This window comes from Dipteris shenzhenensis, chromosome 2 (genome assembly GCF_047967505.1).
Source record: "Dipteris shenzhenensis isolate YYH24624 ecotype China chromosome 2, Dip_SZ_1.0, whole genome shotgun sequence".
Taxonomy (NCBI): domain Eukaryota; kingdom Viridiplantae; phylum Streptophyta; class Polypodiopsida; order Gleicheniales; family Dipteridaceae; genus Dipteris; species Dipteris shenzhenensis.
This window is the reverse complement of record NC_141597.1, coordinates 8,833,770-8,860,938: the sequence shown is the minus strand read 5'-3', so window position 1 is coordinate 8,860,938 and position 27,169 is coordinate 8,833,770. Positions and strand designations below refer to the sequence as shown.

At 45.4% G+C, this 27,169-nt stretch overlaps 1 protein-coding gene and 1 long non-coding RNA gene across 2 annotated transcripts in view; both read left to right on the top strand.

Moving 5' to 3' along the window:
- LOC147904301 (Peptidase family M48 family protein) overlaps positions 1-12,860 on the top strand; it is a 43,854-nt gene extending 30,994 nt beyond the window's left edge. The window contains exons 3-4 of the mRNA XM_087393977.1: positions 4,630-4,781; positions 12,465-12,860. Of these exons, the coding sequence (XP_087250103.1) occupies positions 4,630-4,781; positions 12,465-12,714 (402 nt within the window). The 3' untranslated portion in view covers positions 12,715-12,860. The remainder of the gene's footprint in view (positions 1-4,629; positions 4,782-12,464) is intronic.
- Positions 12,861-13,858: 998 nt separating this feature from the next.
- LOC147904300 (uncharacterized) lies at positions 13,859-16,734 on the top strand. The gene is made up of 2 exons (XR_015543168.1): positions 13,859-15,076; positions 15,158-16,734. It is a non-coding gene; the product is annotated as an uncharacterized LOC147904300 (long non-coding RNA).
- Positions 16,735-27,169: the final 10,435 nt, after the last annotated feature.

The following is a 27,169-nucleotide window of genomic DNA, read 5'->3' as shown; positions in this document are numbered from 1 at the left end:
ACATAGGACAGCTCTGGGGTCTTCGTAGCCCTTGGTCACATGGTGATGTAGACTCCTCTTGCTTAGCAGCCTTAGCCTCCCTTAAATGTAGGGTATTTTTCCCCTCTTGGTACGTGTAATGAAACATACCACTAGGGTACGTGTCACGAGGACGTGAAAAGTGATGTAAAATATCTTTGTAACTTAACCACGCTTAACCCGTGGTTAACCATGGTTAAGTGTAGTAATGGTTTGGCCGTGAGGGGCTGGTTAGAGGAAGTGCACACTTCCTAGAAGTTCCTAGGGGCAAAGTCTAGGTGCACCACTAGGTCCTAGGGACAAGGCAAAGGCTTTAAAGAGGGGTCTAAAAGTTGGGCCCAAGGACAACCAACGTCGTCCTTGGTATGGTGGTTAGGACTTTGATGAAGGGGAAAATGGAAAGAAAGATGTGCCATTTGTCATGCATGTGTATGCATGCCCTTCCCCCACCTACCATCTCTCTCCCCTCACCCTCTTGGAGGCTTGTAAGTCTAGCAGAAGCTTCTTGTTGTTGTTTCGTTGCATTTTGCTGCTGCTCTTGTGTGTTTGCTGCTGTTCTGACTCTCTCCCCAGCTCCTGCAACTTCTAGAAGTAGCCCTGGCTACTAGCACGCATCTCAAGGTTGCTGTACGGCTGTGGCGCGATTCTTGAGCCAAATTTTGGCACTGAAAGCAGGCTGTACAGCTGTATGGATAGTATGGATGCATGTGATAGCCTTGAGGCTGCCTTGAGCTCAGTTTGCTAGTGGTATGGATGCCTGAATGCCTCTTAGTTGGGTCAGATCAAAAGTGGATGCTTGAGTATGCCTTGCCAGTTGGAATTCTAGTGGTGCACTTGGATTGTTTGCCTTGAAGACAGGTAGAGGATTTGCAGATAGGAACAGTGCAGGGGTGAAACCCTGGTGTAAAGCATTTCCATTTAGAAGCATAAATAAATATCGTAAGAGGCGCCAAGGCATTTGGAGCCAGTGGGTGCATTGTGTACTGTTTTCATTGAGCAGGGTCATTCTAGCCTCCCCTTTGTTGTTGTTGAAGTTTGTTTCTAAGTTGTGCTACGTGGTTGAAGTGACTAAGCTTGCATTGTGGCTATTTATGAAGTTTATGATGGAGTAGAAGATCACTTTCCTTTTGCTCATTGAAGGCCGGTTTCAGTGGTTCCATTGCCGAGATAGTCACCGTCTTCCTTCAGAGGTGAGCCCTGGTAGTGTTCGGGGAAAGACACCTTCATTGCAATTGTTGCTATAGCCATCAATCTTAGCAAGCATGTCATACCCTGAGAGGTCATTGACCATCTCTGAGCAGGAGGGGCAAGACTCTTCTCACCGACTCTCTTTGGGCTCTCTAACTATGAGATTACATCCTTTGTAGGTTGCCTAGGCGGAGAGGGTTCACTTCTGGTTAACCTGATGGTGCATATACTGTTTTACGCACATGACATAGTCCTCGGATCATCCTCAACAAAGGGATTGCAGAATTCTGCAAAGATAGAGACTTGACAGTTAACCTTTAAAAAACCAAGGTTATGATCTTCAAATACCTCACAAGTAGTGTCCCTTCGCCATAGCTTCACATACCGAGATGAGCCAGTGGAGATAGTGCAGCCTTACACATATTTGGAGATAGTGTTTATTGGACCAGGTTTCACAATGATCCATGGAGGTATAGCACGACTCACACGAGGACGGGGTGCCATGGCCCGACTAGAGAGGTGGTGCTTCTAGGCACACTTCCAGGACCCTCTGACGAAGGGTTGGCTTTTTGACACCTTGGTGAGACCGATTGCCACGTATGCAACACCTTTTTGGGGGAGTGACATTTCAGCGACAGAGTGGAAGAGATTTGAGAGGCTACATGTGACTATGGGATCCAAGATGATTTGAAGTATGCCCTCAGTCCCTCATCAGATTATACAGGCAAAGTTCAGCATGACCCCTCTCCAGGCTGATGCCATCTTTCAAACAGTGACATTCCTCCACAGAGTCTCGGCCTTACCTCAGTGGAGATTACCGAGACTAGCGTTGGAGTCTTCTAGGCGACTGGCAGAGAGCGGTGTTGATACAACATTGTACGCATGGATATCCACATGGTTTTGTAGTCACGACATTCAGATGGACAGACTTTCCCCCTTTAGTACATCATGGATGCACCACCTGAGATAATCCCATGAGATGAGATCAGCCGTATTATACGGTTGGACCTATTTCAGCTCCATATGTCTAGGGCTTGGGGGGAAGAGGAGTTCCCCACCAAGATCCAATTCTACCATGACCACTTCTTGAGGGTCTCGGAGCATGGTCTCGTCATCAGACCTCAGTACCTCGAGGACGGGAGAGTCTCACATGCACTGAGGATCGCCATAGGGCAGTTGCGAGTCTCGTCACATCAGCTGAGGATTTAGGCAAGGAGAGCTGAATGCATACCTAGAGAGTAGAGTGCAGACCATGCCAGATGGGGGAGGTCGAGATAGAAGAGCACTTTCTCTGTCTCCGCCCGGTCTACTATGAGATCTGAGGGTGATATCACTGCCTCTTTCAGGAGGGGCATGGCTATGGTCCGATTACACGATTGATCCATTTTCTTGACCAGGTTTGTGTTGGGCTCTATTTGATTGAGATGTGTCGACGGAGTGATATAGTGATGTGACAGACTAGAGAGCAGCAGGGGGCGATGCCACAGGTTCCCGAGATCGACAGAGCAGACACATGCTATAGATTTCTATGCATCTGAGTAAGCTATTGGGGAGGTTGAGGGAGAGGAGCTTGATGAAATGAGAGCATCATGGATTAGCATTTGAGAGTCTCCGCCACGATGCTACCACATGAGAGGCACACACTCTACATGCTACACGGAGAGTGACCACAGCACTCACGATCGAGGTCCAGTCTATTGCAGCCCTCTTCAGAGGAGACCGCCAGAGACGAGGCATCACCCTTGATGTAGCCCATCGGATACAGAGATCGAGGAGACCACACCCTCCACCGCATCGAGAGACATCTCGATAGACGTAGATATGAGAGCTCCTCACATCCCATTAGAGAGCCACCAGGGTACTTGGATATATGGAGCCTGGGCGTGTACTAGGAGCGTTAGCTCTGAGCACCTGATACTCTAATGCTATTTTGATTACTAGTTTAGCACTTAAGCTTTCAGCAAGGGCCTTAGTGAGCCCTTTGTTTCAGCCCATAGTGGCTTGTATGAGTTACTTTTTGGTTTTGTACTTTGTGTCATAGGCCCGCGAGGCCTCTTGCAGACGTTAATACATCTTTCTTTTCTTTCTTTTTCTTTCTTTCTCTAGAGTGCCATCAGGAGATGTTGACCTCCAATACTTGTCTCCCCCCTAGCACTCTTCTTTTGCAGCGCATTCGCCTGTTGTGCTTCCACGCCTTCCTAGACGATTGTACGGATGATTCCAGCCTCATAATTTCTGTCCTTACACGTGCGAGCTGCAAGAAGGAGAGGGTTTGCTGCGATAAGGTTTTCCAGCCTTCCAAAGGGCTTCAGGACTGCTGCGACTTGTACCAGGAGGCTAGATCTGATTGTGAATGCTCTAGATGGCCCGTTTATGCTGCAATTTGATCTCCGGTTGCTAGTTCGGATTACGAATAGCTTACCAGAGCTCCTAGCTGCTGTGGTCTTGTGGCTGGAGTTTGTTTCGGGTTGCATGCTTTACACAATCTTGTGCTTCGATACCATGTCTAAGTGCAGCGGAATATCGAACAGACAATAGAGAGCAGATCTGCGGTTGAGCAAAGAAATGTGAATACAAAGAGATGGAACTGCGCATAAAATATCACGGAAAAACTTTGCTGAATATTAAAAAAAACCTTCTGCTCAGCCGACTCTGGTTAGGGTCTAAAATCATCCCCAAACGGGCCTTTGATTGGCTTGGTTTCACTGACCCAAACTGAGGCCTTTACCAGGCTGTAAGTCAGCCTATACAAGGCCCACTAATTGAGCATCTAACCTTGGCATTGTACCTTGGCCAAACCCCCTCATAATCCGTAGAAATGCATTGAAAGGAATCATATACTATGTTTCTCTCTAGGCGGGCACACCCATTTAGAAGCCCTCACTCACTAGTATACAGACAAGAGATGACTGACCGTAACATGACAAACTGAGAAATCATGTTATAATGGTGAATTGAACCATCCGAGGGAGGGCTACGTTGTACTAGCACTTGTTTTGAAATAGCATGCAGATAGACATTTAGGACCTGACTAAAGGTTCCATGTTTGAGATTGAACTTGCTTTGTGCTTTGTTTTGCGCTGCCATCTTTGTTTTGTTTTCTAGCTTTGTTGAATTTGGCTTTGTATTTGCATGATGGTTATGGAGACAATTTTCCCAAATTGACTATTCTTATTTTCTTTGGACATGTGTCATGGCCAAGTCTGCAGTTCATCTTTACAAGAAAAATATGGCTCTGCCAGTTATACAAATGAACAAATGTTACTGTGGACGTGTTTTAAATCTATGTGACCTATAGACACTTTTAGGTGCTGAGTAGGTACATCATAGCATGCTATCAATGTTTTATAAGGCATAGTTTATTGTTTTGCAACAAAGTTTTCCATTGATATTTTCTTGACTGCAAACACATGGATTTTTCAGGTTGCACATGTTGTGGCAAGACATAGTGCAGAGCGGTTGACACGCCACTTATTTCTCACAATGATAGAGCTATTTATTCTTGCCTTTTTCTATGCTCCTGACATTGTGCGAACAGTTTCAGTGCTTTTTCTTGAGCTTCCATTCTCAAGAAGGTACGCCAATTCTCTTTGTTAAAAGAAACTCTGGTATTTTCCTCGTTGTAGCTTAGTCAAAGGAGGTGCTAGACTTCAATCTCTGGTTTTGTATCCATAGAAAATCCAGTTTTAGTTTTTATATTGTCTATATAGATAGTATGCAATATCTTAGAGTTCCATTTTTTTTCTTTTCCAAAAAAGAGTTCCATTTGACAGAAACCCTTTACAAAATTGTAGAGCAAAAATCAGAGGGCAATGGTTATGAAGCTGTCAGCATTGAGTTCTTTGGCCAATACAAGCCATTAAATAGTAAGGACTTTACTGGTGAAAGCTCATAGTAAAAAAACCTTAAAGCACTGTAAAGTTATCACACCTTAAAGAGACTACCTGTGTTATACCTACTACCGTCAATTGATTGATTGTTCAAATCCTCCAAGTCAGTCTTTCTAATAACGTGGATCAATACAAATTTAGAATTTTGCTCCTGCGAGCCCTCCTCCTCCTTGCCCCCGTTGCCTCGCCATCGCCTCTTCTCTCCCCCCCCACCCCCCGCCCCTCACGCGTCTGCTTCTCCCTCTCCGTCGCCTATCTCCTGATCGAGCTCGCACAAGCTGCCTCTCCCCCCCCGTTTAGAGCCTCGCCGCGCTCAGAGTCTGCCTTTCAGCACGTCGCTGCCGCCGCCTGCTCGTAGCTCAGGTGTCTCCCTGTCCAGTTGCTCGAAGCTCCGCCCAGCTGCTTGTAGCTTCGCCCAGGCGTTCAAGGATCCCTGCTCGCTGCAGTTCGTGTGGCAGCCCGCGTGCTGCCTCGACGACATCTCCCCCTGGCTTGGCCTTGTTCGGTTGAAGGAGTCGCCCCTTTGCGAGCCTCGTTCCCTCATCCACCCCCAGGCTCCACCTCTCGTCTAGCTCTCCATTTCGGTGGCAACCTCTTCCTCGTTGGAGTTCTCGCAGTTTGTCTCTGCGGTATGGCGGCTCCCTGCCTGGAACCGGAGGCCCAGCCGGACCCCCCCTCTCCAGTAGCCTACCGCGTGATTCTGACAGAGCAGCAGTCTTCCCTGGTGAAACAGGCTGCCAATGACTTTGCCCACACTTCAGTTTATGGCAGAGTCATTGGACACTCTCCCTCCAGGCCAGCCATCAGGGATTGGCTACAATCCACCCTTGTGCTAGAGGATAGCCATATCGAGGAGGTGGCCCTTGTGGGAAGGGGCATCTTCTGGCTCAAACTCTCCACTGCGAAAGCTGTGAGCAACCTGATTGCTGGTTCCCCCACATCTGTGGATGGAAAGATCATCATGATAGTCCCTTGGTACCGAGGATTCAGCGCAGTGGAATTTGATGCTCATTTCCGCATACCTCGCCACCTAGTGACACTAGTATTTCTAGGCCTTGCTGCTGAGTTGTGACCGATAGTCAGAGACCTGGGTTCCCACTTTGGCTGGGTGATGCATGACATTTTTGTCGACGCGGTTGCTGCGGCAGGAGCTCCCAGAGTCCGCGTGGTTGTGGTAGATCCTGCGTCCCTCCCTACAGAGATCGAGGTTGTGACAGATGCTGGCAGCATTGCTCAGAGCATGGTGGTCACAGGACAACCAGGCCAGTGCTTGCGTTGTCATGGTTTTAAGCACCTGGCTGCTGCTTGCCCGCGCTTCTCCAGCCCCTCTCGGTCCCTCCCGTCCCCTCCCCCGCAGCTCCCTCCCCCCCCCTCCAGGCAGCCTCGCCAAGCAGAGCAGAGGCAGCATGAGTCCGGTCCAGAGGTGGTTGGTGGCTGGACCGAGGTCAGAAGGAAAAGGGGAAAGAATAAGAAGACTTTTGACAAAGGCAAGGAGGCAGAGGATACCTAGCCTGCAGCAGTGCCTCAGAGACCTGACAGGTAGCCGCCCCAAGGTCTAGGGAGAGCTTCTTCGTCTGTTACCCGCTCCGCGCAGCATCAGGTCCCCCTTTCTCCCTGTCCCCAGCCCCCCCTCACCCAGCCTCAGCCCCAGCCCCAGCCCCAGCCGCAGTCCCCTCCTACCGCCCCTCAGCCTCAACCCCCGCCTCTTCCCCTTCAGCCCCAGTCCCAGCCCCAGCCCCATCCCCCCCCGCCCCTCTCGGCTCTCCCGCACCGTCAGCTTCACCGGTGGTATCTCAGCCGCGTGCAGCTCCTACTCCCCCACCTCTGCCTCCCCAGCTAGATGCTTCAGTGGAGTCAGTGTCTCCTACCCCGCAGCTTCCTCCCCCCTCCTCCCCCCTAGTAGGGCACCTCGAGACTTCACCACCTCAGGAGCAGCCTTCCTTGTCTGCTAGCCTGGCCCCCTCAGTTGCAGATTCTGGCGGGCCTCAGCTCCAGGAGAGAGAGCTCCCACGCGACTTCTACAGGTCCGGACCCGGGGATTACTTGGATGTGGCCAACCTCGGGACCTTCCCAGCTTGCCTTGACATCAGTATCTTCCTGCTCCGCAAAGGGACGGATGGGAAGATCGCAGCCTTGGCCCCGAGGGATGGACCCAGCTTTGCCTTCACTTTTCTCAGCGACGGCACCGAGAGTTGGACAGACGACTCGGTCTGGGAGGCTCTCAGGGAGCAGACACGCTCAGATTAGCTCCTGGATAGGCCCGACGGGTGGACAGCTTCTCGAGACCCAGTGGTCCGAGGGTGACGTGCGCCTGCGGTGGCGATGCGTCGCCAAGCGTTTCAGGTTGATTGTGATCCTCAGGCCCCCTCTGCCTTGGCTCCTCCCACAGGATGTCAGAGTCTGGACAGCACAGAAACTTTGCGCCTTCTACGGGATGACAACCTCAAAGATCTCGAGCTGGCTCGAGAAAGCGTTCGTCCATGGCACCAAAGGCCTCACGCCTTTGCTCAAAGTTTTGAAGAACGGGCAGGATGACCCCGCCTCCTCCTCAAAACCCTCATAGAAGCGTCTGTGCCTTCATTCCGAACAACCACCCTCTTCATCGACCTCGACCGCGAGCAGACAGTTATTCGCAGCCTACCAGTCCTCGCCATGAGCTTACACATTGTTTCCTGGAATGTGAACGGGTTTCATTCTATTGGCACCCGTGGTCCCAGGAAGTTTATCTTGAGACAGGAACTTCAACCAGTAGTGATTGGTCGCTTGGATATGCTCCTGCTCCAGGAGCATAAGCTTTCAGTGGCTCACACCAGTAGTTGCGGGAAGATCCTCCCTGGGCGCTCTCACACTTATTGGGAGCCCTCGATCGGTGAACAGGGGAGGAGTGGCGGTGTCTGCACGTCCGTCTGCGAGTCAATTGCCCAGGGGGTTTTTGACCATGGTACGTTGATCCCAGGCCGTGCGCTGTGGGCTGGCCTAGAGTTGGAGGGCTCCAGAATAGGAGTCCTCAACATTTATGCACCCACAGATCTCCGACGCAGAGCCACCTTTTGGAGGACACTTGTAGAGCTTCTCCCAGACATGGATTCGTGGATTGTTGGAGGTGACTTCAACAATCTCGAGACCATGGAGGACCAGCAGGACAGAGGACCAGAGTTTACAGGCATAGCTCAGGCAGAGCAGACCGCATGGGACTCCTTTCTCTTTGCGATAGGAGGGAGGGACATCTGGAGAGATCCTGCCTTCCGCCGATGGCAAGGGAGCTTGGACTTCTCGTGGGGTTTCCGCAGGGAAGGGGGCAGACTCCTGGAGAGATTGGACAGATTTTATGTCAGTGATTGGGCCATCGACAGAGGTGGTCAGGTGGGTGTAGTGCCAGGGACGACGCTCTCCGACCACGCGCCAGTGCTCTTGACACTAGACTCGGCAGCTCAGTCCCTTGTCCCCTGTTCGTGCAAGATTCCTGATTCGATCTTTTCTGGGGAGGAGGTGCGCAGTCGTATCGGTAGCCTTTGGGACAGAGATTGGGGCGAGTGCGAGGATCTGGCAGAGACGGTGGCTCAGGCTTTGCAGGAGTCCAGTCAGATTTGCCAGCTAGCAGCCCTTCAGGTTCGTCAGGAGTGGTGGGGCAGAGAGAGAGCTCTTCGTAGGGACCTCGCCTCCATTCAGCGGCTCCAGCAAGCAGCTCCGGGTTTGGAGGAGCTTCGTAACCAGGCCCTTCGAGCCAGAGCCCTTCTTGAGGAGACTCTCTAGCGTCGCTCGGAGTTTTCTTATCACGCCTCTCTCTATTACTGGGCTAGGAAGGGAGACAGGATGAGTAGAGAGTTCTTCAGAACGCATGGTCAGAGGGCGGCAGGAGACCAGATCCGGAGTCTTAGGACAACGGAGGGTCACATCACTACCGACCAGGAGGAGGTCATGGGGTTGGCTACCGACTTCTACAGGACTCTTTTCCAGCAGGAGCAGCTTGCCCCCCGCACTAGACGTTCCCGCGAGGAGGTGTGGAGGCACACTCCGGCCCTTGTTCAGCCCAGCATGCAGACGATGCTGATGGCCCCGTTCACCACCATCGAGATGCAGGAGGCTTTGATGGCTATCGATGGGCATAAATGCCCTGGTGAGGATGGGCTCTCTAGAGCTTTCTTCACTTCATTCTGGGATCAGATCCATCAGCCCCTTCTTGCAGCTCTCCAGAAGATTTTCAGCAGCGGACAGATGCCAGAGAGCCTCTCTTTGGGATTGATCTACCTCATCTCGAAGGGGGGAGATCGGCAGGAGATCCGTCAGTGGCGCCCGATCACTCTCCTCACCGCTGCCTTCAAAATCCTTGTCAAAATGATCAGCGTCAGAGTTCGGCCACTACTTCCGAACGTCATCCATGACACTCAGACAGGATTTGTCCAGGATCGTAGTATTCTGGATAATGTCTTCACCTTCTCGGAGGCAACGGAGTGGGCTCAGCACAACGGGCTTCATTTAGCCATCCTACTTCTCGACTTTGAGAAGGCTTACGATTGAGTGGACTGGTCCTTCCTGGAGGGTACTCTGGAGAGACTTGGATTCCCAGTGGGCTGGATTCAGGGCATCTCAGCGTTATACAGGACAGCTTCCAGCAGGGTCATCATCGGCGGCAAGATGGGAGAGCGATTTCGTTTGGAGAGATCAGTGCGTCAGGGTTGCCCACTTGCTCCTTACCTGTTTCTCTTCTTCGCCGAGGCGATGACGCACTATCTTCGAGCTAGGACGACAGGGATTCGGGGTGTTTGCCTTCCCATCAGGGAGGACACTGAGCTCTTGGACTCGGAGTATACAGATGACACAGCGCTGTATGTTCAGGATGATGAGATGACGCTGGAGAGGGTGAGGCTGGTCTTAGAGGTCTTCTGTTCGGCAGCCGGTGCGAAAATCAACTGGAACAAAGCAGTTGGTTTTCTCATTGGCCCAGGGGCCTGCTCACAGTGGGGGAGGTTTTTGGGTTTCAGATGGATCCCGCGGGGCAGACTACTAGATATCTCGGTTTTCAGGTTGGCCTGGACATCACGCCAGCTCAACAGTTTCTCTCAGTGCTAGATTCCATACGACGGAAGCTGGCTTTTTGGAGCACTGCTAAGCTCTCTCTTGCAGGTCGTGCCCTTGTGGTCAATCAGGTTCTCCTGGCCACGGCCTGGTATGTCGCCTCTTGTTGGTGCTTCTCGCGGTCTTGCGTGCCACAGCTTAGGAGGATGATTCGGAATTTCCTGTGGTCCGGAGGGGATGGTCTCAGAGATACCAGAGCCAGGGTAGCCTGGTAGACAGTCATTCTTCCGCAGGCGGAGGGTGGCTTAGGAGTCATTGATCCAGAGCTCCAGAGTCAAGCCCTGCTGGGCAAGTTAGTTATCCGCGGTTTGACCCCGGGGGGGCAAACGTGGAAGTTGCTACTTCAGCAGGGGATCAGTTCTTGCACCCTGCGCCGAGGAGGAGAGTGGCTGCCGTCCCTCAGGTGGATCTTTACCTCTGCACCGCTTACCCGCTCCCCCTCCCCGCTCATTCGTAGCCTGCTTACGGTTTGGAGGCGACTTCGTCTCAGTCTCATCCAGTCGCCTCCTAGCAGTCAGGAGGAGATCGACCGCCAGCCGCTCATCTGGAACGGTCAGGTCAGAGATGTCTCGGGCCTTCAGTTGGGAGAGAGGTCGCATATCTCGTGGGATGGCTGGATGCGGGGGCTCGCTCGGTCCCTTCGAGTTTGGAGGGACACTTACAGACACTTGGAGACAGCTGCACTTGCAGCCGCAGCTGGGGGCGTCCGTGGAGCTCAGGCGAGGCGTACAGAGATAGATGGAGCGATTCTTGCCGGATGGTTGGTACCACTGGAGATTCAGTTCCTCATGCCTGGTGATGCCCGTTGGCTTGGACTATTCACCCCCCGTGGCATCCCATTGGTTGTCGCAGGTCGGCTAGACGACACCTCTGTCTCCTTCGCCGTTTTGAGTGACGGCCGACTCAGGAGAGAGGGTGCGCTCATCGACCCCCTTCTCTCGTGGCAGAGGGTTCGTGTTGTAGGCCTCTTGGGGAAGGTTTGGCAGGTCGATCCTAGAGTAGAGCATTGCAGTTGTGGCGTCTCTGGCTTTGGGAGGGGCGGGCCCTTTCAGAGCTTGACTAGGACCCAGGAGAGTGGAGATGGCCAGAGGTTGTGGCAGACCAGGGGCTGACCTCTTTCTTCGCATACAGTACGAAACTCGGCAGGAGCGTTCTCGGGAGGATGCAGAGCAGACCGCCCACCCAGCGGCCGAGTTGGTATGCTCAGGGTATTTCCAGGCTATTTCTGCAGGCCTTCTGGAAGGCCTTGTGGGAGAGTTGGCGGCCGCGGAAGATTTCCTACTTCCTTTGGCTACTCGCCCACAAGGGACTTCCAGTGGGGAGCTGGTTGCGGCAGTTTGGTCAGGAGGGACTCTGTCAGATTTGTCATGAGAACGAGGAGTCACAAAACATTGCCTATGGAGCTGCACTCGCGCCCAAGAAGTGTGGAGGTGGGCTTTCGGGATCCTTACTCGTGCAGAACCGGAGTTAGGTTTGATCACTTGGGGCGCGTTCTGCTGGTGCAGCACCATACCTGGCTATCACCAGATGTTCGAGGCAGGCCCGCAGGATCCTATGTTCCTCATCACCCAGGGGACTTGCGGCAGCATTTGGCAGAGGTGGACACAGGATCTCAGGTGAGGCAGCCAGTCTGGGAGATTATTAGCAGCATCGTTGGATGGCACATTTGGACCTCGCGCTGCGCGTAGATCCTCGGAGGTACCTCCCCCTCGACTGCCCAGGTCATGGCCGACATCTGGAGCGAGATTATCCACACGCTCAGAGGCCAGTGGGACCAGGTCCAGGGGGACTCCAGGGCCGGCCGGGAGAAGCGGAGACGTTTCCTCCGAGATTGGGATACGCAGGGCCTCTTCTTCGAGCATACATCTCAGGGCCTTCAGTGGCGCTACTCACCGCCTCTCTGGCTTTTTATTAACACCCGCCTGATCCCTCCGTGAGAGAGAGCTTTTTTTGATTCCTCTTAGGGCTGCGTCCGATTTGTGAATGCAGCCCCGTCAGCTGCAAAACTGACCCCATGTATTCTTGTTTTTCTCGAAGTAATATAATCAGCACTGTTTTTTCGGGGAAAAAAAAAAAAATCTTTCTAATAACTTCAAATCCTCTTTTTGTGCCCCACCCCAATCTAATTAGGAGAAGAAGAACGACAAGAAAAAGAACAACGATAAGAAAACTGCAGGGTTGAGACATTTATCGGAATGAGGTCACAGGGGCATATTGAAATCAGGATTTGCTATTTTATTACAAAAATTACAAGAGATGCATATTCATGACTATGTTTGAATACTTTTGCAGACAAGAACTAGAAGCAGATCATATTGGGTTGCTGCTGATGGCAGCTGCGGGTTATGATCCACGAGTTGCACCACATCTTTATGAAAAGTTAGGGGAGCTTAGCGGAGCCTCGGACTTGCTTCAATATGTTACTACTCATCCATCAGGGAAAAAACGAGGTGAGTTGCTAAAGAAGACTGGCACAATGGAGGAAGCCTTGAAGATATACCAACAAAGGACTCAAGGAAGAATTATTGAAGGTTTTCTTTGACTTCGCATTATGGGGTACTAAGTTGAAGACCATTATAAATGAGCAATTGTGGGCAGAGCCCATATCTAAGGGTCTCCATACTCGTATATATGCTGGTATTATACACTGTGATCGTGTATTCAGTGAAGGTAACAGCTTTGGTTCCTGTGTGTGTGTGTGTGTGTTTTTGTGTGCGTGCATGTGTGTGTGTGTGAGAGAGAGAGAGAGAGAGAGAGAGAGCTTGTTTGGATCATTACATACGCACACAGAACATGTGGCCTCCTTCAACGTCTCATGGCTCCTCTGCAGCCCAGAGTGTAAGATGCTGCTGTTGCAATCAGTATGATGCCTCCAGAACCTATGTGATGTGAGAATCAAGCTGCGACAGACTTCTTTGAATGTGTGGTAGGCATGCATGTGTGTGTGTGTGTGAGAGAGAGAGAGAGAGAGAGAGAGAGAGAGAGAGATGCTCTGTCAGACCAACAAAGCATCCCCAAAAATGAAAAACAAAAAAAAACTAACATCTTTGCAGAGATTTTATCTTCTTTACATCAATTGAAGGCTAAGAAAACTAACAAAAGAAAATCACAGTCTTCTCAAACATTCTCTTCTTTACTTCAGCTGAAGGCTAAAAACCTGTCAAGTTTTCTTACCCTTGTGGAATTCTCTTATGAGAGCTGGGCCTTCTCTCTAAGCTGTCATTGCCCGGGTTTCTTGGGTTCTCACCTTCTCCAATTTGGTGCTTTCTATTGCAATTGCGTTGGAAGTATAGGGCAATGCCCCTCCTGTTAGCCCCGAATGACGAGTGGAATGGGGTTTGATAGCTGTAGCATGATAAGGAGGGATAAAGGAGGTAAAGTGGCTGCCATGTGGACAGCATGAAAGGCTGGCGCATGGGCAGCACTCATGTCCTGGAATGGGGCCTGCTATATGGCTGTATGCAGCCAGCCATAGGTCTATGGACAAGGGCCAGTGGGCTGGGGCAGGACAGCAACAGAGGCAGCAGCCAAGGGCTGCCAAATGGCAGTACAGAAGGCCTGCGGCAGGAGCAGTCTGCAACTGGTCAGCAGTACTGCAGCGAAGGTACAACACAAGTGCCTGGTCAGGTGCTGCAGCAGGTACAGGTGGTCTGGGGTAGGGCCAACTGAAGGCAGGAGCTCTGGAGCAAAGACCAGAGGCCAGGAGCCTGGTACAGAGGCCTTATATAGGCAGTAGGAGGCAGCAGCAGGTCGGCAGACATGTGTTCTTGCCAGTTTATAGACTGTGTCGGCCAGTCTGGAGGGCCTGGAGCTCTATAAATAGGACCATTTGTGGGCACAACATTTAGCTCAGTTCAGTGCAGAGCTCAGCCTCTATTGGGGCAGATTTCAGTGCCTGTCTTGAGCCACTAGGGGAGCACAAGACCGCCCGGAGGGAGCAGCAAGCGGAGCTTGACCAGAAGCAGCTACTGAAGCTTATTGGAGAGGCCTTCGGCAGTTTGGAGGAGATGTCAGACATGGGGTGCAGCATACCAAGTCTTAGGTGGTATCTTACCTCAGCAGAGCTCTCTCTTCTTCTAAGTGCAGAGTCTGAAGCAAGATATATGAGTGTTGTGCTTTCTGCATTCAGATGCCTTGTTTTCTCAGTTGGGGGTATCAAGGGCATTCATTCATCTACAGGTCACATTAGCTTTTCTATATTCCAAACAATTGAGGTGTGTTTTCCAACAAATCGTGCAGGGACGAGGTCCTTATCTATCCATAGTTTTGTGCCCTGTAGTTGCTGTGACTCGTGTAGTATTAGGAGCTTATCATCTCTTGTTCTGAATGTGATACGTGCTTGGCTACGTCTGTTTTCAATTAAGCTCAAAGCTTGCATATTCCCTGTGATATCAGGGTCGCTCTTTCCACTGCTGCTAGTATGTCTTGGCAGGCCATTTGTCCTTGTACCAATTTCAGGCATTCCCCCACCCTTAAGGTTGCTGCTTGTAGACTTCCCGGTCAGTTTGACCAGGTTAGCGGAGTGGGAGGGGGGGACGATGTTAGTTGCGGCTAGGCGAACATGAAACGGACGGTGGCGATTTGAGCGCGAAATGGACGGTTGGGATAGTAGTCCGTGTCCAGGGGTTTTTAGGGTTGGCTTTCCCTTTTTTGTTGGTGGCTTTCCCGCCTCCACAACCATAGCCTCTCCAACCTCTCTGCGCTCCAATCTGACCTGCGCTTCAACCTCTCGCGTCTCTCTTCCTCATCGCCGCTCCAACCTCTCCTGCGCTTCTCCAATCTGTCTACTCGACGGCTTCTCTGCTGTCTAACCTTTGCACTCGACGTCTTCTCTCGCGGTCCTGCTTTTTAGGTGTATCCCGAAGTCTCTTCGACGGCTTCTGTCGCGGTCCTGCTTTTTTGATGTATCCCGAAGACCCTTTGACATGCAACTTTCTATTCTTGCATGCTGGTGTCCACCGGAATAGAAAAAGGGCCTTCTAGAGCGTCATGTTCTCTATGTTGTTCGTTTGCTTGAGATGAGGCGATGGAGTGGCTTTGACAGTGTTCGCTAACTTCGGCGTTGGCTTTGTCTTCTTTGGCTGCGCTGTCAATGGCTTGGGTGACCACGTCGAAATTCTGGGCTATTCTAGTATTTTGTCTTGCATGTCGCATGCGCGAGTGTCTGGGAAAAGAAAAAGGGCCTTCCAGAGTTCGTTCGTTGTGTCGTTGTGTTTAGCATGTATGGGAGGGAGTTCTTTCGAGAACTGTATGGAGTTGTTTGTCTCGTCCGCGCTTGTCTATAAAAGGACGCATGCCTACACTCGAACCGTATCTACAAGTATCAACTTGAGTGTTCTGAAGTTGTGAGTGCGATCAAGTATCGGGAGCTGTGAGGGAAAATGTTCTTTTGCTATGGTTGGCGCTTGCGAGATGGATATGGCGGAATCTATATGAGGTGAATCTTCGTTTTGTTTGTGTTATTTCATTTTGGAGCTTCGAACTCAACACGTGTATGCTGTTTACAGGGGTTTCTAAATGGGGCTGTTGTCCATAGCTTTTGAATGTTTACACATATCAGTGTACATAGTTTGTGTGGACAGACGTTGAATCTGACCTCCGAAATTGTATTTTTGGCCGAAATTGCATTTTCTGGTAGCAAATGCATCCACTTGCTATTTGTGTTGCTCAAGTCTATCACTTCGTTTCAAACCTCCTGGTGACTGGTTCTTCTAGTCGTTGCATGTATGCAACAAGCAAAGCTATTCTTTTACACTGTTGTGAATCATTTACTTAGAATATGACATTGAATCGTGAATTTTATGTGGATTATGTCTCTTTGATCACTGTCGTTGCATGTATGCAGCAAGCAAAACTATTCTTTTACACTGTTGTGTAGATTATGTAATCATTTACTTAGAATATGTCATTGAATTGTGAATTTTATGTGGATTACGTCTCTTTGACCACTGTCATTGTCTGTTGTTGTGATTACTCGTTACTGGTTATTAGTGTAGTTTGTTTGTCTGGTCGTTGCGATTAGTTGATGCATGGTTGCTTGCAACGTTACAGTCTAGTCTTCCAAATTTGTTGGAAGACATTCTTTGGAAGGCCCAACATTTAATATTATCCATCAAGTTGTTCCGGCCTCATCATTATTTTGCTCGCCATTACTTTTGGCAAACCGGTTGCAGCAGCCTTCATTGGCCCTAGATGTTTCTTATGCAGAATGCAGCATTCAAAACAATCTTTTTTTAGCGTGCTCAAAACTACATTGCATATATTATAAGTGCAATCGAGGAGCTGCACCTTGTCACAGTTGTGAACTACATTGCATAGACTACAAGTGCAATCGAAGAGCTGCACCCTTGTCAGAGTTGTGCATCAACCCAAGCAGTTGGGATTGTACATTATGTATTTTGAGAATTTGACATGGTTAATATTTTTTTTAAAATGGCTACAAGTATCTTGAGTACCTATGTAGGGAATACTTGAGTACCTATGTAGGGAGTTGATGTAATGCACCATTTCGAAAATGTATTTCATGTTTTGATTTTAATCAAGAATCAGCAAATTCTGTTAATGTGGAATTATGGAAAGACTTGTGATGGTTAATAAATAATTTGTTTAATAGTAGAATTTTTTTAATACAAATTATTTGTCTTAAATAGATTCCTTAGTCCACATGCTGTAATTTGCCACATCATGTTCTATATGCGAGTCCACAGATGGCCATGTGTCATGTATGATCCCATGCGCTGTTTACATGTGTGCTCGATTGTTCTTTGTTGTAGCAATTCCCTATTCCCTCCAATTGTGCCCTTACGTCCTTCGACAGTGGTTTACGAATGAAGCGTGGCTCTCTTCACTCTCAACGTATTAAACGATGTTTTTTGCAAGTACTCAAGTTGATTTCTCATTCCGCAACGTGGGGTCGCTTTCCTTCTCTTTTTTACGTATTTGGCTTGTTGGTTTGTTGTAATGCCGTCTATAAACCTCTTGCTATTGTCCTCAGCTGTCGTCCTTCTAAACTCTCTTCTACGTACTTTTTTCCTTACCTGCGTGCTGCTTACTGTGAGCTTGCGATCTACCATCACACATGCTGCATTTTTGTTGCAGTCTACATCATGACTAATGTGACCTCTATCTATACAACTTGTTTTTTGCACACCCTAAATACTTCAATCTGCGTATGAAAATTGATGCTGCTTTCACATTACTGTTCAAAGTATGCCATGCTGTTCGGTTGGTCTATCCTGTGACTTTTTTCTCACATCTTTGCACCATCCACATCTGTTGTTGCATCTTTTTCCTAACTGCTTTCACTGCCTGTGAGCCCTGTGCTGTTCTTGCTATAGTGTTTTGCATTTCTGGAGCCCATGTTAGACTACCTTTATTACTCTTTTCTTGTTCTTTGGCATCAATAAACTCTACCATGGGTTGTATCCTTCTGGAGCATTGACTTTACCACGTCACTACCATGGAAGTGCCACGTTAGTTGCTGGAAAACTCCTCAGTCACCTAGGCTGTCCAAGGACCTCGACGACTCAAAATAGATCTAGGGCATTGGAGGTGCTTTCCATTTAAGGCTTACGTACGTCTTATTAGCAATTCATTTGTAGGAGAACGTAGCTCGAATGTTTTGAATTTCAGATCGGTCAACGGTTGGTTCTTACGTTGCGCATGCATCCATGCCTATTGTCATTCACAAAAAACTTGAATTGAGTGCACGTAGCTTGTCTTACATGGTAAAATTGTACGTAGCAATCATGAAATTTACATAATGAACGAAGCATGCATAGAATGGTCTCTTCACCTAGATTGTGTTGACATTTGATGAGGGACTCGTTACACCATCCATAGTGATAGCATTTGTGTGACAATAGTTGCGTATCATTATGCAGTTACATTCGTTCAAGCTTTGTGAGTGTGGTGAGTGACTACTCCAATGACTCCGTATGGCCCTAACAACTTCGGACTTGGAACGGCAAGTATTGAAAGTGAATTCTAGTGTTTAGTGATTGCTTGTGAAAATGTCTAAAAAAACTCATCTTTTGATGAATCCTCTAACTCGAAATCCATCAAAGTTAGAAAGAAGCAACTAAAGAAGAAGGTTGCGAAGCGTAAGAAAACAAGAGACAAAGCTATGAAAAAGCCTTGGTACTATGAAACTGTAAGGGGTTTAGGTTTTTCAGAGTTTATGAGTACGCACATGCATCTGTACAATTAACACTTTGATGTAAGTAATTTTGATTAACTGTTACATTTTGTACATACTCTTTCGTGTATGATTGAAATTAATGGACGGGAGACTAACCTTCCCATTGTGATCTGTTAATGTTGTAAGGTTCAAATGACTTTTTTAGCGTTCGATACTTTTACCTTTACTAGTAATCCACAAAATTTTAATTGAAAATGAGCCAACAGAGTTAAGGTCAAAATGGCATCGTGCGCATTAGTAAGCACATAAAATGAAAAGATAAAGTATACAGAATTCTATGGGTCTTCATGTTTCAGTGTCATGTGAGTCTTTGAAGATTCCATCTTCATAATAATCCATTTTTCAGTATTTTTTTAAACGCATAGATGGGTACATATGACCCTTTTATGTGTCATGGTTGTACAACAGTGACTCTTGACACGCATTGGTATTGCTTGTAGATATCGCCAGTATGGGCTATGGCATGATGTTATGTGGTGAGCATCTTAAAAATTAAATTATGAAAGTGCACCTTGAAATACTAACACATGCTTTAAATTTGTAAATAACTATTGTATGGGGAAACATTTACAATGAGGTTGCTTCTCGCAGAATCGAGCAATTTGTACATGCGAAGTGAAGCTATTGCCCTTGATGATAATGATGCAGAATCATCGAGCTGTGCTATAGTAACCATTGACAAGTCATTTGTGAAGCGCTACTTCCAGAGTGTATATGAGAGAGATGACAAAATAATTAAATTAGAGGCCCCAAAGGATGAGAGATCTCCAAACATTTTGTCCATAGAATCATCGGACCAAGCAAGTGTTGAGATTGAGTACTCTCCAATTGATAGGCCCCTATCAATCGATGAAATTGACTTGTATGTCAAAAATGGAATATTCGAAGGGAGAGTTGTAATACTGAACCTTATAAAATGATGAATTATAGCGCATAGAATGAACAATTACTTTTGGAACAAATAGAATGTGCAACTTTTTTCTATGTATAATTTTTTCTTTCCCATAAAAGCAGGTCACATTTACAAGAGGACATGTCATGTCATGTCCTTCTCCCAAAAGCAAAGCACTCTACTGTGAAGTAGTAAGATACCACTCTTCTTACTAGAAAGAAAGAAAGACGACGGTCTTGTGTTGTACAATGGATGAAAACCGATTGAACTTACGACAGCTGCTATACAAGAGAAAAGCAGGATGGAAAACTGGGAAACCATTGCAAACCGTATCACACTGTAGTCGAACTATGGTGAAGGTATTGGCTAAGCAACAACATTCCGCAAAGGAACAAATCTTGCGACCACGCCGTGCATGTTAACTAGAAACTTGCCTTCAATCTTCATGTCAAGAAGTTTGGATTTTAGAAACTGTGTATTGTCTTCTAGAATTTCTATGAAAGGACGAGGTAAATCCAAGACCTTGTCCACCCACGTCCTTCAGCATAATGTCTATACTCCCACCATCCAAACTTGTAATAACGCCTTTCACTTTGGGAATTTTCTCCAGAACCCTTGCAGGTCAAACAACGAGCCACAATATTGTCCTACGAGATTTTACCTTCTTTGCAAAAAGTGCATATGGGCTCGTACAGTGTTGATTTGATTCCCACAATACTAAGGACACCACTTACCTTCATACAAAATAGCGCAAAAGTAAATTAGCAATAACATGAATTGCACTTACAAAGGTAGTGGAGCAGCTCAAACTGAACATATCCGATTTGTTGAATATGTCGATGGAAAACACAAGCCAACCTTGTAGAGATGGAGGGAATTCGAGCCGAGACCAAAATGGTTAGATTCAGCATATTTAGGGCAATGGGTTGGCTATTTTTCTTCACTCCAACATTCCTCAGTATGAAATGGCCAAAAGCGACAGCCTTGAATCTCTTTACAATCTAAATGTAATCGGAACGCCTACTATTGCTCCAAAACGTGAGCTGTAAAAAAAAAAAGGAAAACATTTTAGTTGTGTAAGAGCATAAGAGTGGCCATGATTAGGTTTGCATAGCTTGGGTGGAAGGGAAACAATCATAATGAATCATTACCATTATTAAGTCATCCACAACATCCTCGCCATCACCAATGATTAGTTCATCCATCTGACGGATTAAGCTCCCGAGCTTGATGATTGTTACTACAACCGTTTGCCAACGGAAGGTAATTCACTTGTCCTTTGTTTAGAAGGTCCTTACATTCCTCCTTATACTTACAAATGCCTGTTGTTGGAACGAACATCGGATCGACCATAAACGGCTCATATCGTTCGATCCTAGTTGAAGGATAAAAAACTAGGGTGAAATCAATCGTCCCCCCATCGTTACGAGTGTTCCTACTGCATACAAAGAAGTTGGTTATTTTAATACAGTCACCAACGTTGAGATTCTTGGCGAAATCTGCGTAATACACCTCACCTACCGTGAGGGTAATATAGCCATTGCCCTCTCTTTCAGTTAGATCTAGCTTCAAACTCTTTGGGTAACCGACATCCTGTAAGGACTATGTGCCATACTCGTGACTTCTACGCATTTTCAGCTATTGGACACTTTAATAAGTGCTTATTCATTAGCGATAGTATTAATTGGTGTGACCATATGAAGTTCAATGTTGCGTAACTTTAAAGTACTTCATTCTATTAGACACTTTAAGTATAACGTTCCATTCGTACAACATTAATTAATCTAAGTATATAGACGTAATTCTTATGCGACTTCTATGACACTCCATTTGTACTCCAAGCCAGATTTACATATAAGATGTTGCTTAAAATGTCACTCCCCTTAATCAAACAAATGTTGTAGTATGAACTCATATGACTCGTACAAATCCTTATTCCATCGCCAAAAAATCCTTATTTCATCGCCATAAATTATATCGAGATACGTTTTCGAATTTAAATTCGTTAACATGTTATCTTCACATCGCATGCTTTAGTACAAGCAATCATCATACTTTGGTAACTTCATACTGAAATTGAAATGTACTGCACACATTCACGGTACGTCCGCGCAGAAGCCATCTTTCGTGCGACCTGCAATCTTCCGTCATTGCATAATGTTTGCGACCTACTCTCCTTCTTCATACGCATATTCTACAACAGTTGAACACAGCCGTAGAAAACAAAGTAACTGTTGATAAAATCCTCTCGTATCTTGTTGCATGTTTTCAAAACATATGCCTATAAGGAAAACCAAATTATGTGTACAACTTTGCAATTACAAGTAGGCCTTGAGTACTCTCTCCATTGTGTGCAACATAAGACATGAAAAACAACCATCATCAGCATATGGACTGTAAATACATCTCACGGTAAAGACTCACAACGTGCATAAACATTGGCAACTACATGCACTCTACAACCTACAACGACCTATTAAAACAAACATTGACCCTTGAGATAGTTACACATGATTCTTACTTTGAAAACATCGATATATTCAATTTCCACTTCTCATGAAGCACGAGCTATGGAAAAGAAGTACTCGCAAATAAGCATCTCTAATAATTTAAAAGAAATACAGGTTGACAGAGCCTTCTGCAAGCTTTATCCATAGAACAAGTGTGTATTCACATGTATATCTTACATGTTGCAATTTCATATCACACCTACAACACTAAGGAAAATGGTTTACTTAGAAGGGAAGAAATTGTTCTACAAACACCTACATTCACACATGACAAATGGGGGCAATAATTCTTTGAATCGTACCTTTCCAAACAGCTTTACTCACACATCAACAATACTGAACAATACTTTGAAGGATTACTAGATGATGGTTCATACTACTGTGCGGAAGATCTATTCTTACAACACATTCTTATCAATATTTTGCATTTCGAACTTAAAACATATCATTTGTGTGATGAAATAGGCTGCGGTACTTTAATACTCATGAAGCTCCCAAAACAACCAAAACAAATACAAGTCGTTGTGTAAGACACCTCGGAATGTTTACCTTCGTATCTGATGTGCAACTAACCAAAAAGAAAAGCACTCGTTGAATAGAAGACATGTTGACTACATTGGAACACATTATCATAAATAACATTTCTATTTCCACAAGTAATGTGGCACATACCTTGATTGAACAATTTCCCTCAACATGAATACGTCATGATACTACTAGACATAAAATCTCAAACCTCAAAAAAAGACTCCAAAATACAATTCCAATATATCTACACACGAGTCCAATAAGCAAGATAATGGCCGCGATGAGAGGACGGACCATCGTCACTGCATTTCGAAAACGCCACCAGGAGAACATAATCTAGCTACACAAACACTTTTGACAACATAAAAAAGAAAACATGCATAGATAAAAAATGATTGTATAACATTTACAAAGTATTCAGAAACATTTAGAATTCCTATAAAGTTTATACGTACATACATCAACGCAAATGAGGATACTCCAGTTCATGGATCCATATCCTGTGAACGTTTACTATTTAAAAACAAATAGTACATGTTAAACAAGACACACATGCTCGGATAATGACCAAAATACAATGTGACACACCATTTCAAAGAAACACGATGCAGTTGCATAGAATGCAAAAAAGCCATATGTGCAGATACGTTGCCAAAATATTTTGTTCCCCTACAAATTCGGTGAAATACTACTATGTCCGATGTAATAATTCTAAATGATATTGAAGAACGAAAGTTGCCCCCAGAATAGCATTTACTCAAATCAGAGAGCTGTTACATGATGGACAATATGGAGTACAAGGTAGCATTGTCAATGTTGTATCAACACATGTCAAGTGCAATACATCTTGCCACAATTCATGAGCATCCATAATACTTGGAATCAAGAAAAAACTACAATATAAGAGTACATACCTCCTTGGGAAATTCCGCCCAAATGTTTTAATGTGAGCACTACACACACTCATTCAAACACCACTTTACAAAGCTAACAATGTCAAAATCAACAACAACCAATGGGCCAAACATTTACAACAAATACTACATAATGACCAAACTATAGAAGAAGAAAACAACAACGAAGCTAATGGAGAACATAATGACGACACCTACACGAACACATTAATTCATAATCTTATTATGGCTGATCAAGTCATAGATTATGAAACAGACATCAGGTATGTTGCTCCTTGTGAAGGCAACAAACCATTGGGTTTGCAAGCACAGTGAGGAATTGAATTTTCTGACACTTTTCTTTGGTCATGAAAGACAAATTGGAAATGCAAAGCTAACATAACAAGACATTGTAAAGTGGGAATTAACACACACATCCCTTCATTTCTCACAGAATATACCAAATCTATTCTTCAAGTCAATTGAAGTTTTGATCAACGAAGTGATGCAATCTAGTTAGGTTTGCTTGTGTAAAGGATCACTACAAAACAAAATGATATATGCAAAGGATGTCATGAATGACATAAACATTGAAGCCATTTTGAAATCTAGAATTGGATACAGAGACTTCGAAAACCTACACACTTCTCCAGACCATAAAGAGAAACTAAAAAAAGATGCGTTCGCAATTATGAGACAATTGGGCTGTCCACCCTTTTTTATGACACTATCATGTGCAGAGAGACTATGGGAACCTTTGACAAAATGTTTACAACAAACATATTCAAACAACAATAAAACACGTCCAGAACAAAAAAACTCAACCATGGAAGTAAGAGAATTGATAAGAGAAAATCCAACAATATGTGCAATATTATATGCAAAAACTCCAACAATTCCTAAATTTGATAATAAAAGACAAAGAATTACTTGGAAACATAATGGACTACTTCGTCACACTCACGGAAGTTTAAAGTAGAGGAAGCCAGCATGAACATGGGATTTTGTGGATACAAAATGCACCTACATATGGTATTCATGAAACTGAACAAACCATCTCCTTTATCGATAAATACATAACATGTGACAAGAGCCTGCTGCCAACAAATATTAAAGACCCATCCAAACCCACAAACACACATTCACTTGCAAAAAAAAAATCAACAACAAGTGCAGATAACACTACCGAAAACCTCCGTTGCATGAAATGATAATATTAGAACCTCTGGAATAGAGCAACATGCATTGTTACAAACAGAAATACCAAGGCATTTCCGCGAACATGGACTGCATAGAACTTGACTCACAATTGACAAATTTTACTCAATGGGGATAGATAATATTGGAGTGGATATACCAACATATATACTAGCACTGCGTTCATCAATATCAAAACCAACTCTATTCTTAAGAAGACAACCAAAAGACATCTTCACAAATGCTTTCAATCGCAAAATGGTTTTCTTATGGCAATCAAACATGGATATACGATACATTATGGATCCATACTCAGTGACAACATATTATACTTTGTACACCACAAAAATGGATAATATGATAACGGCAAGCCTCCGATAGACAATGATAACATGCACTCAAGATAACAACAGCACGCACGATAGACTATGAGCAATGGGCAATACATTCTTGCATGCACAACAAATGAGTGCACAATTAGCATCTTTTATTACTTTATCTTTACCACCACTACATAGAACAACAAGAGACTTTTACTTCATAGATACAAACATTAACAAAATGGATCCCTCATTCTTGAAAGAAAACAACAACTGCAACGATTTTCCATCAAATCAATAGAAATTACATGCCAAACAGTTTTAGACAAATACAAAAAAAGAGAAAACATGGACAATATTTGCCTTGCAACATTTGTTCTAGAATACGACCACAACAACAAGAAAATCAAAAAAAGAAAAAAATCAAGAATCATAAGATTTGTGAAATTTAGCATAGCAAAAGATCTAGACAATTATTACCATGAACAATTATTATTGTCCTATCCTTTTAAAAATGACGAGGACCATGAATTATTAATACATGGATTTTGGGAAAAAGTTTACAACTCTCGATATCAAACCATTACACAAAACAAGAATTTATATACACAAGACGACGACAACGATCAACCAACAAAAGCAAACAATAATGAACTGGTTAACAATGACGATGCTACAATAAGTGAAAATCATGCCATACACGAGCGTGACTTTCCTAAATATGACATTGCATTAGACATGAAAACAAAATATCAAAAACCATCAAACGACAAATTTCTCATTCCTATTAAAAAACAAATACTCATGCAAAATGAAAAATACTTCAAAATGATTCGATCGCTCAACTTTGAACAAAGATAACTATTTGATGATGTCATGATACACAAAGAATTAAAGCAATGAAAAAAATACACTTGTTCCTAACAGGTGGAGTTGGCATAGGAAAAACATATCTTTTGTTGCTCATAGTGCAATGTTTGCTATGACTTTATAACCAAACACTACAAAACATAGATTATGAAATACTACATGTGCTGATGTTAGCTTATGCTGAAAAATATTCATACAACATAAATGGGATCACTATTCATTCCGCATTGAATTTGCAATTGCAAACAAAAAACTTGACATGTTTGGGTAGGGAAAAACTAGACACACTCATCATGTTCAACGAGATCTCATTGGTTGGTAGGCAAACTTTAGATTTTGCAGACCTTCGCATGCGCACATTCAAAAGAAACCACATAGAATACTTTGGGGACGTCGTTGTCATTTGATGTGGGGATTTTTATCAGGCTAAATAGGTACTAGATAGTTAGATATTCAAAACAAAGAAAGAATCGTTACAAACATTAGCCAACACCTACTACTGGTTGACAAAACCATGATGTTAAGAACCCAAAAAACCAATGCGACAAAACAACAACGACTTCATAGAAGCCCTCAACTGTTTTAGAACTTGTACACGTAATGAGGAACAAATAAAATACATCAACGAATGATGCTTTCATGCACCACCACAAGAGCACACATTCGCCCAACTTTACTACACCAAGTTTGACATGAACAACCATAACAATAAAGCATTCCACATAACAACGGGCAAAGAATATAACATCAAAGAAATTGTGTTGACTCTGTGCCAACATGAACTTATGAAGAAAGAGAAGGTGATACAACTTTGTGATACAACTTTGTGTTACAACTTTGTGTTACAACTTCTAGACACAACTTTATGTTACGACTTTGTGTAACAACTTTGTGTTACGAGTTTGTCTACATGAAGACAGAGAATGTGTTACGACTTTGTGATACAACTTTGTGACACAACTTTGTGTTACAACTTTGTGTAACAACTTTGTGTAACAACTTTGTGCTACATCTTCTACATGAGGAGAGAGAATGTGTTACGACTTTATGACACAACTTTGTGTTACGACTTTGTGACACAACTTTGTGTTACGACTTTGTGATACAACTTTGTGTTACAACTTTGTGATACGACTTTGTGTTACATGCAGAGAGAGAAGCTCTCCAACTTGTATAAATACCCCATAATGGAATGAAGCCCAGACTCTTGGGGCATTGTGTTGAGTCTACATTGGTATTCCAAGCATTTGTCTCAAGTGTCCATGCTTCCTTGCACTGCACGTCCAAAAGCATGTCCTAACCTTGCAACCCTTCTCCCCTCTCCTCCAAGCCTGCAACCCATCCTCTCCCTCTCCTCCTCCCTTCTCCCTCCTCCTCCTCCTCCTCCTCCTTCCTCCTCCTCCCTCCTCCTCCTCCTCCTCCTCCTCCCTCCTCCTCCTCCTCCTCTCTCCTCCCTCTCCCTCCTCCTCTTCCCTCCTCCTCCTTCCTCCTCTCTCTCTTACTTCACCCATGCTCTTACACCTTCTTCTTCTCCCACTCCTATCCTTTCCTAAACCCTTAAACTCAATGATCTACGAGGGAGACGAG